The 16,578-nt window shown below is 37.7% G+C and overlaps 1 protein-coding gene across 6 annotated transcripts in view; it reads left to right on the plus strand.

The window, feature by feature from the left end:
- The window catches only part of sdk2 (sidekick cell adhesion molecule 2), a 321,139-nt gene that overhangs the window by 224,432 nt on the left and 80,129 nt on the right, over positions 1-16,578 (plus strand). For all 6 annotated transcript variants that reach the window (XM_023341209.1, XM_023341207.1, XM_023341210.1 and 3 more), the window contains exons 3-4: positions 5,517-5,623; positions 7,612-7,759. In XM_023341209.1, the coding sequence (XP_023196977.1) occupies positions 5,517-5,623; positions 7,612-7,759 (255 nt within the window). The remainder of the gene's footprint in view (positions 1-5,516; positions 5,624-7,611; positions 7,760-16,578) is intronic.

The raw sequence follows: 16,578 nt of genomic DNA on the forward strand, positions 1-16,578 counted from the left end.
ACTCTGCCAATGGTTATGGACATACAGTACTTTTATGTACTTTTGATGTCTTGTAAGTTTCTTTGCTGCTGAAGTCCAAAATACAACCACTATCCCAAACAACCCGGAGGCATTTTTTTCTCATTTTTCTGATGTCGTACTTAGAAAACAAACAAAAGTAATTGATCAAAATCTTAATTGGCAGATCAGATGCCAAAGTCAACACAAAATGTTTATCAGCTATGATAAGCTTAATGTCCATCTCTAGCTCTTGTAACAACTTTTAATTTTTATTTATTTATTTGGTAAACTAGCATTAACTCCAGATATATGTACTTCATACAACATGCAGTGTTTTTAAGGAAACTTTTTTTGCAAACTGAAATACAAGCTCATTAGGAGCAATAAAGAAAACTAAAAAAAAAAGAGTTTTTGCATCTATCATTATACGCAGATTTGCTTTAGGATGAAGAAATAAAATCTGGCTTACACAGCCTCCGGATCAAGAGAATCGTGTGTCACGCAGAGGATATATGAAACCTCAGCTGAGAGAAGCTGATCTGTTTTTAAACTTGGAGGAAAACATTTCCAGGACATGCTGACGTGTTCAGACTGACCAATTTACAGCTTCTCTCCCATTCACTTTTGTATATTTATTCAGCTTCTTGTCAAATACAATCTTGAGATCTCTTTCCTAAGTAAGGATGTAAAAACATAAAAAAATGAAAAGGCGCTGTTACACTTTGTGCTTTTCCCTCCCTGTTAGAAATTTATCTACTGTTGAAAAACTGGTTACACAATCTTGAATTAAATATTGCCTCTTATGCTCAAACATATTAAAATTTATGCCAACATACAGAATTTAACATGAACTTTTCTCATTGGGAATAAATTCACTGAGGGGTCTGTTTCAATAGCTTTGGGGCAGCTCTTCTGCACATATGACCAAGTCTGTACTTCCATAAGTTTGACCCCTGATTATTGTAATGTTTTTGTATACATCATGCAATATTTTGCAGTGGTTTTAATCCATCCCTGAAAGTGAGGCTTTTAAAAAGTGGTCTCTATCTTTCGTCTGCAGATGTTTTGAAGGATTTTTAAAGTTTATTTTTGGACATTGAAAACATTGTCATCCCTTTTCATTGTCTCACCATTTTCAGGGGAACAATTTTATTTATTTATTTTGCTGGTTTATTAAGTCTAAATCTGATCTATGAATGATTGGGATAAAAAAAAAGCTCCAAACTTAAAAGAAAGCTCAGTGATGATCAATACCTTATCTTTATAAAAGTACCAGCGATAACATAATAACTTTGGAACATCTTCAGGAAGTCTCAAGACATCTAATCAATATTCCTTTAAAGATTGCAAAAATGTATTGCCACTTAGGAGACAAAATGTCAAGAAATTATCTTTTTTTTACTCAAACAACCAGGATAACGGTTCAATTCATTTTATGTTTTTACTTTGTATTTTTCTGTCATAAGATATGGGACGTTTGCCTTCAATGGGACACTTTCAAGTACTAAGAAATGTTGCTCTGGTCAACCCTTATGCAGCTTTTTTCATTCACGCCCTTACCTTTGCCACCATCATCTCCTTGTTCTCCATGCTGACAAAATTGTACCGATGGAGACAGACGTTAGCATTTACTGAAGTTCCATTTCACTACTTTGTAAAATCAGGTCAAGGATGGGCAATATGGGCGTGCTGTGGTGGCGCAGGGGGTTAGCACGCCCCACATTTGGAGGCCTTAGTCCTCAATGCCGACGTCACGGGTTCGACATGTCTTCCCCCCTCTCCTCACCCTCCTTCCTGTCTACCTACTGTAGAAAAAATACGAGCCACTAGCGCCGCAAAAACTCTTCGGAGAAAAAAAGGTACTTAGTACTTTGATTCAGACAGCTCATTATGTTTATTTTCCTGCCTCAACATGAAAACACAAACTTTTGTTTAGCTGGGATACAATTGAATCTGGCTTTCCATACTTCGGGTTATATTTAAGATGGCTTACAACCTGTTACAGGCGTATATAGCTAAAGACTACAGTGGTGCAACAATCAAACATTACTTCACAGTAAATATGTGGACTGCTTAAATGTGAATGCAATATTTATTTGTCTAAAACTTCTCAGAGGTGATGCATACAAACTTTTCTTGGCAAAATGGATCAACGTGCCAAAGCACATGAAGAGTTGCCACCTCAGGGAACATCGTCGGAACATCGAAACACCCCTCGCCTCCTTCCCACCTAAATCCACCCACACACATACACAAATCTGTGTTTCTACCCATATTAGGACTTTATATTGACTTCAGTTCATTTTAGTAACTGCATTTATGCCTAACCCAGACATTTCCCCTAACCCAAACCATTATTAGTCTATTCCCAACCTTAACCAAAACCTAATTTACACCATATTTCTAGTACATACACACACACATCCACCCCCACATGACTCATCACACACCCGCACACGTACACGCCCAACCCCACACACATCTGGCTCATTTACATCATCAAGACCAAAACATTATCATTAACATTACCAAATAGAGGACTACTGAATCCAATTACATGTTGTTACGACAGAAAGTGATTCCTCCCACTAGTGAAGACTTTGCTCTGACCTTCCAGATGCTGTTTGTTAAAAAAATCTTCAAGATAAAAAATTTGTGAATGCAACAGCAAAGGCAGTTAGGAGACTCCTAAAGGAAAATGTTTCACCTCATGCAATAAGGATATTCCTTGACAAGACTTTCCATGCTTGAGTGACTTTCAAATTAAGCATGTACATACAACTCAGTGAGAGCTAATTCACAACATCTGCCTGGTTTGCTGCCATCTCGAAGATTCCACTAGAGACTCTTAACTGCTGAAATAGTTGGCCACCCTGTGGCCAACTATTTGCAACATTGCAACATCTTTTAGTAGTTATTGGGAAGTTGTTAAAATGTGCCCTGTCTGTGTACATGATCGCCTAAAGTGGGCTTCATAGGAGGTCGAGCAGCACTAAGGATACAGGCTTAAATTGTATGGACATGAGCAATCTGCAGATAAAAAGACAACTTAACGCATAAATAGTTATAGCTGTTTGGTTTTTCTCTAATAACACTTTATCTTTTTAATGTTTTCATCATAAAAGCTAATAGCTCTTCAGGACAGTCTGTTCGCAAGTTGTCCTTACATTGACATAACGACTTTTTGGCATTAGTTATCCTGTTAATGGTGCAACAACATCCAGTTCAGTTCCAGGGTTTTTGTGACTCAAAGAAGGAAAGAAGAAAGAAAGAAAAGAAATGCATAGATAAAGAAACAGGAAGAAGAAGGAAATAAAGACTTTCACAATTTCTTTGAGATGTTTCCTTATGGAAATTGATGTCTCCATCACATTATACAAGGCATTGTTAGACACACATGGATAAAATCAAGAAAAAGGAAACTTTTTCTTGTTTTTCCAGATGTATTATTTACATCTGGAAATAATAATAATAATAATAATAATAATAATAATAATAATAATAATAATAATAAACTGATTTCCATTCCATATTCTAAAATAATTTGAATCTATTCTTGTTGGTACATAAACACAGAACTAATTTGACACTGTCATTATTTATGAAACAAAGAATGGATAAAAGGTGAAATACACAGCTGTCAGTAATTGTATGACATCTACAGTCTCTAAAATCGCTACTGAGGAATTTTGGCCCACTTATATTCCCAACATTGCTTCAGTTCATTGAGGTTTGTGGACATTTATTTCCACACATCTATTTTATCAGACTGTGGTTACGATTTGGCAATCTATTGCGCTGTGATTGTGTTTTTTTCATAACATAATCACAAGTTTGCTGCAGTATTTAGAATCATTGTTTTAGGCCATGTTACAGCTGTTATACATATGGTGTGGCATATCCCTCCATGACTGCAAAACAAGTTAAATTCCCAACACCCAATAGTTGATGTGAGGGGTTTGTATCAACACGTTAAATGTATTTGGTTGTCTCCAAACATGTATAATTATTTAATGTGTGTTGATGATTTTGATGATGAATGGTTGATAATCAATGTTCAGTGGTTCTTATTGGTTTCTCAACTGCTGAGTATATGGTGTTTTTTATGACTTTTTGTGTGTTTTTATGATGGAAAGCACTTCAGACTGCCTTGTTGCTGAAATGTGCTATGCAAATAAATATGATTGATTGATTACTCTATTGCCTAATATTTTTACCTTCATTTCATAGTTTAAAGGGCAATGTTCCCAAAAGTATTGTAGATTGTTTCAAAGCAGCTTTGTAAACCTCACATGTCCTGCTATATTCTTTTTGGAAAGCAGAGTATTTCCCCTGATATCTCTTCAAAATAAGTCATGTTTGTTCTGTCTTGTTCTCTTTGTCCTGTCATTAATATTCCTGGCTGAATTTGAAAGAGTCCTGTTCCTCAAAATAGAATGATAAATTTGAGCCGGTTTGGAAATGGCCTCATAGTCCTACCCAGTAAGGTGGAAAACAATTTCACTTCTTGGTATTGTTATTAATGAAGATCAACATGCACAAACTGAAAAAAATATCATCTGAAGTGTGCTGATAAACAGTTAATCAGCGCACTGCATTTACTTTCTAAATCAAATGAAAGGGTATATTCAGACACAGCTTTTTTTTTTACAGCATATTTTTAAAAAATAAATATTAGGGGTTTAAAACATGCTTTTTGTACATTTCGGTTTAGTTGTAACTTGTAAACTATCTTAGAGCCTGCTTAAGACCAGTTCAGTTTCATTTTGTCATGATGGATACAACCCTAGAATAAAATAGGATATAGTATTTTGTCATAAAAGATGTCTAGAGCCATGGTTATACACTGTTTGACTGAAAGACTACTGGCTTATTGACTCCTTGCTGTATAAAGCATATAGTACAGCGACAAGTGGCAACGTATTAAAAAATGACATACAAATTCACAGTTCAGCAGTTAGATGTTGCATCGCCACCACACAATATTGCTCCCAGACTACAAATCATCATTTTGTGGCCTGTATATTAGTATCCAAACATATTCTTACTCTAGCACAATTTTACATTGTCAACTAACCACGACTGATGTGATTAGTTGACAACCAACTAACTGATGTGGAACCCTAATACGCACTTTCGTGTGAAGTTAAAAGAAAATCATACAGGATTAATTTTTTTAACAGATAATCTGAAAAGTGTGGCATGAATTAATATTCAGACTTCTCTACCCCTGTGCTCCTAAATAAAATCTAGTACAACCAGTCTTCAACAGTACAACAGTCTTCAGGAAACACTTTTTCCTCTTTTTAAAATCAATGTTTTAAGTTTCATTGTGCTTTGTGTCCTTAATTTTTTCAAAGATTGTTTTTAATTTTCTGTAATTAATATTTACATTTGCTCAACTGCTCCATATTAGGTCTAAGACATTTTAAAAACTTGTTAGATGTTGTTCATCTATTTGGTTGAATTAGTGATTTTCAATTTCAGAGTTTGTTTGTCCTTTTGTTTTGTTACAGGTACTTAATCCCCTCCCTAGATCGCTCTCATGCTGGCTTCTACCGCTGCATCGTGAGGAATCGGGTGGGAGCCCTTCTGCAGAGACGTACAGAAGTACAAGTGGCCTGTAAGTGCACACAGACTAATGGAACAAATGGAGGAGCGCATGGATCTGGAGCAAGACGGAGGGTGCATGTGCTTAATTGCATGCAGAGTACACTATATATGCCCACATTCTCTTTGGCTGCCTTTGTATCAAGGACTGACTGGGGAGGGACAGATGCTGGTGGGGTGAAAGATCTACCTGCATCTCATTCAAAGTGTTATCAACCCAGACAGCTGTTCCACTCAGCATTCTCATTAGATTGCTTTTTGTTGCTATAGTTCTTTTTAACTTTGCTTCATTTCAATATGACCGCAGCTTATTTCAGACTCCCTCTTTTGTCAACAACATCTGTTGTTTCTTAGTGGAAAGTGCCGCTCCCCTGCACTGAATTCCTGTAAATTTTCCCCCAGCCACTTTCAGGCTGCTCAGATTCCTCCTCTCGTTAACAAGCTATTAGAGATGCACAGTAGAGGCGTCTGGAGGACTGTCGCGTTGTGACCACCCACAACCTCTTATGCACAACAGCCCCCCCCCCATTCTACATGCCTGCCTCAGTTTGTTGGGTTTGCTGGCTTCTTCAGGTTGCATGGACATTTTGATTGTATTTCCCGCACCGTGTTTGCCTGACAATGCAGTCAGCCAGGTGTGACAGAGAAAGAAGTGGGAGGGAGACAGGATAGAGCAAACAGTCCTGTTGGTCCACATCTTCAGTGCTGGACAAATAGAACATTAGTGTCAGCAACTCCCTCCTTCTGCTTCTCCTTTCATGTTGCTGCATTTTGGGTTCTCCATCACCGGCTCTATGTGTTGCCACTTCCTTCCTCTGTTGACTTTGTTTCCTGGCCACCACCGCTTTCTATTTATTTCTTGGCTTGCACCCCACTGTCATTCAGTTCCTCTACATTCCTGCATCTCTCTCATTTCCATAATTCTCTTTTGTCCTTGTATCTGTTGCTCAAACTATGAAGAGTTCCGACAGAGATGCGGAGTAAAAAAAAAACAAGAATTTGGGACACCTACAGAAAAATAATGGATAGGATAGAAAAGAATGGGAGTGGAAGAAAAGATAGAGAAATTTCCTTTTGGTGTCTGCTTCATTGAGGCGGCACTACTGTGAATGCAAAGACACACCCTAGAGAAAGGGAAACACTGAAAGGTATTACAGATTGGGGAAGGAAGGGGAGGAGGACATCCCATCACAAAAACCGCAGATCAAAGTCAGGGGGATTTGCAGACTCCCCAGATTTTCATTTAAGCTAAGCACCATGGCTACGGTGCAAAGCCAGATTACCTCTTTTTGTTATTCTCTTTGAAAAAGAGCGGGAGAAGGTAAAATAACATTTTCATCAATACACAAACGCTCCAACATCGCTGGTTTGAAGTCTCTCACCTTGATCTCTGCACATTTCAGACATAAATACATCCAAACTGTTTCCTAGACTTAATTGACATTTTGATGTAATGATTCATTCATTTCAGATGAGTTTTCTTTATTACTCCTTCTCAAATTAAAGAAACAAAAATCTGATTCTTACCTTGTGTCATTTTGTCTTACTGTCTTCATCAGATCAGGGGAAAGAAAAAACCCAAAGATCTCCTTTAACACCAGTCTTTGAAACACCAGGAATATTGTTGCAGTATTTTTTTTTCCGTAAGAAGTCAAAATATGAAACAAATGTGAGAAATAAAGCTATGGAAGTGGGAGAAAAATAAGATCCAACGTAAAGTCAATTTAGCTTCCCCTTAATGTCCCTTTGTGACTCATTACATGTTGCCTCTGAAAGCCTTTCATAATTTGATGTGGAAACCATAGTAACAGCTCTACTCTGTCTGTCAAAGTAACATTTTAGAGCTCAAAGCAAATGGCAGCAGCCCTTAGGTCACCAAAGGAAAGAGAGCGACATTTGTTTCAGTGACTATATGTGTGGCTTTTCAACACTCCTGTGTTAGCTGTCATGCCCCCTGGCACCGCTTGACTTTGTTTTTGTGGTTTATTTGTCTTTTTCTAGTTATGGGCAGTTTTGAAGAGGGTGAGCGCACTCAGTCTGTCTCTCAGGGGGAGGGCGCCGTTATTCCAGCACCACGGATTCGGAGTTTCCCCCAGCCGCAAGTTACCTGGTTCAGAGATGGACGGAAGATTCCGCCTAGCAGTCGCATGTAAGTTTGGTCTTTTTTGTATCTTATCAAGAGAGTGTCTTAGTCTTAAAGTTGCTGGAGTGCTGCTCATTTATAATCATGTTTAACCCTAACATTCTGACCAAGCACATCTTCATTGGTATTTCTGGTCTTTTTTAATTTGGTCTAAAATCTAGAGATTACATCATTTGCTACAGTTCTTTGCAAACTTTCCCTTAAGTATAGTGCACCTTCAAACCTACCAAAACTCAGCCATTCACTTAAACTGGGTGGGTGAGGAGAACATTGGTCAGAGGAGTAGCAAAAGAATACAGTAAATTTGGAAGGGCTGCAGAGATTCATAGCTCGTTTGGGAGAAGCAGCCTATGGGGCAACTATTACTTACATAATCTATATTCTAAGGATGGCAAGAGGGAAGTCATTGTTGGAAGAAAGATGTTTGCATTTTGCCACAAGACATGTGAGAAGGAGTTCAAGTGCATCAGGTCTTGCTCACAAGTGAGGGGGGAATAGAGTGGGAGATCGAAGGATGCACAGGCCTGTTATGGTGAAGAGAGAGGTGAGCTGAAAGGCAAGGCTCTCAATTCACCAGTCGGTCTACATTTTTACCATCATCTATAGTGATAAAATTTGGATCATGAATAAAATAATGACATTTTGGATACAAACAAATTAAATGACTTTCCTTTGCATGATGGCTGGGCACATTCTAAGTGATAGGCTGTGGCGCTTGGTTTTCTTGAAGGTGATCTGTGTAAAGTCACTAATTCTCCACATTGAAAGGACTCAGGTGAGGTGGCTTGGGCCCCTGGACGCCTTCCTTTGGGTGGGCTTTCTAGCATTACCCTCCAGGAAGAGGATGCCCTGGATGCTACAAGGACTTTAGACCAGTGTGGACGTTTACCTTTCAGCAGGAAAATAACCTTGAAGATACCACCCATGCTTCAGCCGGGTGGTTTCAATCAAAGTCAATTGATGTGTTACAGTTGATCAGTTAAAGTCCAAGCCAAAGTCAAATCAAGAATATGGAACAAGCTTTGAAAAGCAATGTTCACAAAGTCTCCAGTTGTGTGAAGTTGGAAGAGACATTATGCTAAATGACTAGCAGCTCTAATAACAGTGAAAGGTGGTTTTACAAAATATTGACCTCAGAGGGCTGAAATGCACAACTTTTCAGTCCTCTGAGGTCTTACAAATCTGTAATACTTGGTTTACAGATTTGTACAAGTAAAAAATAAAAACGCACTTTTTGCATGCTTATGCTTATGCTCTACTTTATTTTGGCCTGTCACATAAAGTACCAATTAAACACTCTGAAGTGTTTTTGATGTAATGAGAGAAAGTTTTGACATGCTAAGAGGGATGGAGTACTTTTGGTAGGTACTGTAAATGGATGTGTTATACCACCGTTCCTATATGGGACCGAGTTTCCTGTGTGTACCTGCATGTGTGGGCAGTAAAAAGTCTCTAATCCCTGTCTCATCACATCTGCATTTCTCCGCAGTGGGAGGTGACCTTGCCCTTAGTTAGAGTGAATCTTTCTTATCAGCTCCTCTTCATCAGTAATCATACCCTGACCCTGAATCACACTGTGAGACAAGTGCCCAGAGATTCTAAGCAATATCTGGCTGCAGTAGATCTTGGCAAGGCTAGTTTCTTTAGTTCATCTGATTATTTAAAAAAAAAAGGGTGCCTGACCCATTTAGATGTATATTAATGCTATTTTATACAGTATATCTTGAAGGACATTATACTTTATTTTTTTTTAATTCATATTGTACATGCTACAGTTTTTAGTTGTTTTTTGTCACCATCCATTTTACATTTACATTCATAACACAACCTATTTTATTTGTAATGTATTTGCCAAATTTGAACGAATGATGATCACTTTTAGATCCTTGTCTAAAAGCATACAAGTACGGCTGAATGTTTTAGTTTTTGGACAGCTTTTGTTCTTGTTGCAAGTAGTCACGGGCCATTTGTTTTAATGTCAAACCACAAAGAATTTCCATGTTACGGGTTCTTTGTTTTCAACTGTTTGAATGAGAAGCCAAAGAAAGTGCAGGGTTTATCTAGTCATTTTCTACATTCCATAGAGAATTGCGGGATAAGTCTGTATCTCTTAGAGAATGTTGAAGTCTGATATTTTCACACTTCAACAATTTGTAAGATGTCATTATGTAAAATAAGACAAAATCAGATTATTTGTAAGAACTTAGCTTATGTGATCTATGTGGAAATGCTAGCTTTTTTATTTTATCACTCAAAATACAAGAAAGTAAACTACAGCTGGTATTGGAACATAACAACGTTATTTTTCAATGCCATGCCTTACTTCTCTTTAGAATTAGTTTGACTGAAAGTGGCACTGGTTTGGACTCATGTTCATGCAACTGCACTCTCCCATTTTATTAGTTTGGCTGACTGGGAAAACTCACCACAATAGCAGGAGTTTCTGCCAGTAGGTCACATGGAGACTGGAAGACTGTTAAATTCAATGTTTTTTCCACAGCCCTGGATCCCCTCTTTGGATTCAGAACAGCATGACTCAAAGGAAAAATGACACATAAACCTTGGAGGAATGTTATACCAACTTAGCCTAACGTAGGAACCCATGTAGTCAATAGCATTTTGCATAACTGAACACAGTGGGTGATCAGTTCTGGTTTTAGTAGGCTGGCCAGAAGCTCCTTGCTCATCTCTCTTAAAGGCATCAGCAGAAAACTCTTCTCAGCTTGCAGCAGCAAGGGTTTCAGAGGGAAGAGCTGTCACAAGGGCCAGTTTGACGCAAACATAGAAGTAATTCAGGTCATGTTGATTATAATTTTCAAACCACATTCTTTAGACAAGTAATACCATGAATGTAAAAATAAAAGAATAAATATGCCCTCATCGATAAAAGTATTCCTTGACTGAAGGTGTTTTCACACTCAATGTGATTAAACACACTATTCCAATGAATAAAAAGCAATTTCCTAATCATAGGTTTAACACACTAGCCATTATTTCAAGGTGATTAACCATTAACTATTTTAAAACCTGTTAAATTTATGTATTAACCACATATGACCATTAATGTAAGTATTATCAGACATTCACACCAGACTGTTTTTCGGACTATAATGCATTGATGTCATAAAAACAATAATATTTCAAAGATTCTTAGACTTTGTTGTCGTAGGGTAAGAGATTATTTTCATTGTTTGTGGCCTACAATGAAACTTTTCAAGGTACGTAAAGAAAGCGACCTTTGTGGGTAAAAGGTCAGATTTGAGGTGTTCTATGTTGTACAGTTTTATTTTTCCTTATTTCTCTTGCGTTGTGTCACCTTATGTCTTTGTGCCCTTTTGACAGTTTTTTTTTTCTCACTCAGGTTTCAGTTACTAATTAGTCCCCCACGTGTGCTGTCTGGAGTCCAGCATTTTTGCCCTTTCATCTGTCAGTTTGTCTGTATTCCCTGCCGACGCTTCCTATGCAAGGCTATTCAACATTCGCTGTTAGTGGCTCATTTAGTTTCCAAATCTTTCTGTTATTCCTGGAATTCCTGTGTCACCCTCCTCCTGTGTATTTGTTAGCCTGCCTAATTTTTGCAGTTGTGCATCAGCTTAAATAAAGCCATCCCCCCCTTCCTGCTCCCTTCCTCCCTTGTCATGCATTTGGGCCCTTCCTCCCTTTCATCTGAAGCCGTAACACCCACTGTGCGTTCTTAGCTGCTCTTCATCCTCACTTCCTACCCTGCAGCTCAGAAAATGCTAATACCACACATACACATGCACACCCCCTTTACCAAGGTCACAGTGTGCAAATGAGCACTGTTGATAACTGGCAGCCTTTCTTATTGAAAATCATTTAATTGAATTTGATTCATGCCAGTAGCGTTTACTCCATAGAGGCATCAAAGCCTTGCCAGTGGGGGGGTGGGGTGGAGGGAGATCAAGGAAGCGCTACAGAGATTAGCAGCAAAACACAAATTTTACCTTGATGAAGGCACTCTCCAAAAAACAGTGCTCTTCAGGATCGGCTTGAGATGTATAGTCAATTGTCATACACACAGCTTTGTAATACAATATTGTTGTAAGAAGGGATTTTGTAATTGGACCAAGTTGTAGGGAGGAATAGCCTGAACGGATATGGGAAGAGGAAGACTGGAAAAAAAAAAGTTATGATAGCCACAGAGGCTATTTTCACTGTAACACAGTCTGTATTCTACCTTTCTACTTTTTGATTTCCCCTTATTTTCCCTTTTCCCGGTACTCCTCCTCAGGTGTCATAACTTTAATTTGCAGGCTCTTCGGGGGTCCATCTCTCTGCTTGTCTCTGTGTGTGGACTAATCACACCAGAGCAACAGGAGAGTGTAAAACGTAGTTGGATCCAAAGTGTATGTGACAGTCACCTCCAGCCAATCGAACTTCTAATAAATTTTATACTGATGGTGGAGACTTACTGTAACTGCTGAATTTCCTATTTTCATAAAATAGGAAATTCATAAGTGATTTTTTTTTTTTGCCAAGACAAAAGTGGAGGAAGCTTGCAGTGCAACCAGAATGTTTGTGTGTTCCAAAGATTTTTATAAAAAAATGTGTTCAGTCATATGATCACTGTTTTCCATTGGGTACTGAAATAGTTACATTTACTCAGTTATGCTTACTTGATTACAGAAAAAATGCAATTCTATGAGTAGATTTATTCTACTCTACGTTCTACTTCTTCTTCAGTACTATTGTTTTAAAGTAAATACTTCAGCACCCAATCTTCCCCAGATAAAGACACACAGTAAACATTTTTGTTAAATTGAGTTTAATTAGTAGCATTTTTGTGAATAAAATAAAATTTTGAAATAATTTTCTTCTGCTCGAAGTTTTTTTTATTTAGTAAAAGATGCTACTTTAGAAGACATTTTACCAAAATACATTTTTACCTGGGTAATTTCTTTTGTATAACCTGTTACTTCTACTTGAGTAAAATGTATACCAATGAATTGTTACTCTTACTTGAGTACAATTCTTGGCTACTCCTATTTCTGATCAGATATTACTAAAAATGCAGTGCATTGCAAAAGAATACCTATCCACTGAACTTTCATGTTATCACATTACAACAACAAATTTCACTGTATTTTACTGGAATTTTAGTGCAACAGACAATAGTGGCGTACATTTTTACTGTGGAAGGAAAAGATGCATTTTGCATAGCACTTTTCTACCTATCATTTGAAATTTAAAGTGTTACTTTAAACTTCAAACTGCTAAAGACAATGGTTTAGACCAAAGCATTTTCATGTGTTACAATGACTTATAGACAACAGAAATACAGTAAATTATGTATTTCAGTTGGGGTTAATTTCTGTATTGCAATAGTACAGGTGAATAGTTAAGAAAAAGCAATAAGTCAAACACACTGTATGGGTGAATGCTGTGACCATAATATAATTATATGTGAGCACAACACACTAACTGGGACCGAGATGTGTAAAAAATAACCTACAGCAACTTAATGAATACTCCATATTTTGCTTCCAAGCTGCCAGACTTCCCCTGGCAATGTCTTGCTATGGCACCATAACTGCTCTCTCTCTGCCACGTGGCCCTTGCAGCTGCTGGTCTTGGCGAAAGGAAAGATTTTTCATTCAGTCTCTGACAGTACACCCAAAACATGCATATCCCACTGCTATTCTGCCATTCTTACACAGTCTTCAATTCCTTTCTGTTCCATATTCAAAAATGTGTCCATGTTTGTCTCATATCTCTGTTGATTATTAAGACTGCATGAATCCGTTCCTCTTAGACAATCATGTCTTTGTGGTATTGTGATGGGAAAACATGGCACAAAGCGTGAAAATAATTATTTAGTACTAAATGTCATTATTCCTCCCTTATTGAACAGAAATGCATTTGGCAAAGTCTTTCCTATTAAGCTGGTGTGATTTGTTGTGTTATTCTGGAGACTTAATGTGGTGTATAATCAGAACATCCGTCAGTGCACGCATTTGCCAGGAAATGTTGGGACTGCTGGCAAGAGGATGAGCTTGTCACCGGATGCAGAAGCAGAACCTTTCCTCTGACTGTTTTACCTCTGACAACACTTCACTGAGTCTACTGCCTCTTGTTTTTCTTGTTGAAACTTTGTATTGGCACTTTGGCATGGATTTTTCTGCATTGCATTGCAACAGGCTTGTAGAAGAATCAGAGGAGGCTGACCTGGAGGAGTTGGCTGGCGGACTTCTCTGGCATGAACAGATCACAGTTCTTCCAAGTAGTTGCTGATCAATTAATGACCTTTGCTTGTGATGCTTGGTTTCTGTCAGAGGGCTATGGATTTCCTATTAGTCACAGGGACTACCAAATAGCCAAACCCTGTGTCTGAGTTTGTATACAGATGTTTAGAATTAGCCATGAACCCAATATATATATATATATATATATATATATATATATATATATATATATATATATATATATATATATATATATATATATATATATATATATTTTTTTTTTTTTTTTTTATTACTCTCCAATATCTGGTTTTACTTCATGGACTTAATGCTCATGTTGTACTCATTTGTACTTCATATAATTTTAGAACATTGTAAAAGCTTAAATATATTTTTCAGCTTTAATTCTTTGGAATCCAACCCAAAAATGTCAGGATCTCCGGTTTTGTAGTTTTTATTTAATGGTTATCTGTGTTTGCCTTAATTATCATTCTTTTGATTTGATCAGCATTGTTTTGTTTTACCTGGTCTAGTCTACTTTTAGTTTTAGTTAGATTATGTTTATTATTTGGCCCTTGAGTTTTGTTATTCTTTGTCACAGTCAAATTTATTGTTCTAGTTTTACTCGTTACTTTCTTTCGACCCCTTGTGTCATTTTCTCTTTTTCTCTCTCCTATTCTCTGTCACTCTCTCCTTCTCAGGCTGCTTTCTGCTGTCTTCCCTCTGCTGATTCCTCCTGTTATACTCAGTTTCTTGCCCTGTGTCAATCTCCTGTGATATCCTTGGTTTTTAAAAGTGCTTTATTTACCAGCTTTAATTAATATTAATATTGGCCATTTATTCCACTCCTCAGTCTGCTCTGCATTTGAGTTTTATATCATTCTACAAATCAGAACACAAAACAGTTTATTTGTGCTACAGCATCTGAAGGACAAAAAAATTAGCATAGATGACTAGATAAGGATTTTTTTTTTGTTATTGAATCAGCATACTTCAAAACAAATTGCATGTTGGAAAGTGGGCACCTTAGGCTCCAAACTTTACAGCTGAAAACCACATTCAATGATGTCATAGATACAATATGCGTTAACAGATTCACTCCACTAGCGGAAAGACTAGACACTGTTTAATGACCAGCGAGATCACTTTTTTTAAAAAACATTTTCATTTTTTGTCATTGTAAAGATCAAACAATCTCTTCCATCAATCATAATGTGTTATGATTGCTGGCTAACCAGTTGGATGAACTCCAAGCCTTAACAAGTACTCAGCGACAGTATCTGGAATCCAGAATTATATTCTTCACTGACATATACAGTAGTTACATATGTCTGACTCAAACATCTTCAGACCAAATGATTCACCAAACATCAGGAAACATCTTTCCTGGCTGTACAAGCAGACAGAGATTTAAAGAGTAGTTGGAAAAGAAAAAGAGATGTATTAGCCATGCTTCCCAACACCAGATTGTGTCATCCAGGACGTTTTACTGTGAAGTGTCATTCCTGCAGCTCAGATATTGAACCTTCAGCAATATGTTTCTGTCCATATTATTCACCAAGAGAGTTCTCCAGTTATTTTGGCAACTGCTTATGTTCCACCTTCAGCTGCCAGCAATGCATGTGATGTCATCAGTTCAGTTGTTGCTAACCTTCAGACACAACACCCCAATGTGTTTGTGGCAGCGTTGACTGATTTTAATCATGCCTCACTCTGTGCTATACTTCCAAGACCTCATCAATGCTGTGACTGAGTGTGTGACTGGTTACATAATATCCCCACCAGCAAGCCTGGATTTTAGCATGGGCTTACCAGGGCACAAGCGCTTTGGGGGCTCCGAAGGTTGCTTTGTATTTTTGTGAATGATTAAGGTCAGAATGCCTTAATTTTATCACTGGTAATGAGGATTTTAGCGGTGTTGTTGAAAAACTGTCTGATTTGTTCTGGCAAACGTCCATCATGAATGCTTGATTATTATTGGTCCAAGTTTGATGCGTCTTACGCTTTGGGGAGGAGCATCAAGGAGTAATTCCTCATGATGGTGGACAACAGAAAGTATGACAGCGGAGCGCAGGAACCAAAGAAAAAGAAGAGCGCCACAAGAAGGTGATTGAAAAAATATCCAAGCTTTTTAAAACTCATATTGGACATGGAACAGAACCATCATCCCTCTATGCTTCTCAAAATGTTAGCCTTGCTAACAGTGGTTCTACAGTCCCAACAGAATCTGGAGCTGTGTCTGATCTGGCGCATGCGGAGTTAGAGGCGGTGGAAGGGTGATCTTCTTTGCCAGGTGCAACAATGACCACAGATAATCCATACAGTACTGATCATGCGCTTTGGATAAAAACTGATGAGTTTGTGTGGGCTTACTTGGCTGAACAAGGAGCAGGGAGCTGTAAAAATATGGATGTTAATTTTAAAGCATCAGAACATGTTTACAAACATCAGAAACGATTCTTCTTCAGATCATGCTTTGAAAGTTAGCTCCATGTGGTGAGTACATCCAAACCCAGTAGCTGATTTATCCTCCATCCACCGCAGTTGGGTTTTGCATTTTCAACTAGCATTATACTAGTAGTATTATACTAGCAGATACAATCAGAGTCAATGAACAGATTC

This window comes from Xiphophorus maculatus, chromosome 10, assembly GCF_002775205.1.
Source record: "Xiphophorus maculatus strain JP 163 A chromosome 10, X_maculatus-5.0-male, whole genome shotgun sequence".
Classification (NCBI taxonomy): domain Eukaryota; kingdom Metazoa; phylum Chordata; class Actinopteri; order Cyprinodontiformes; family Poeciliidae; genus Xiphophorus; species Xiphophorus maculatus.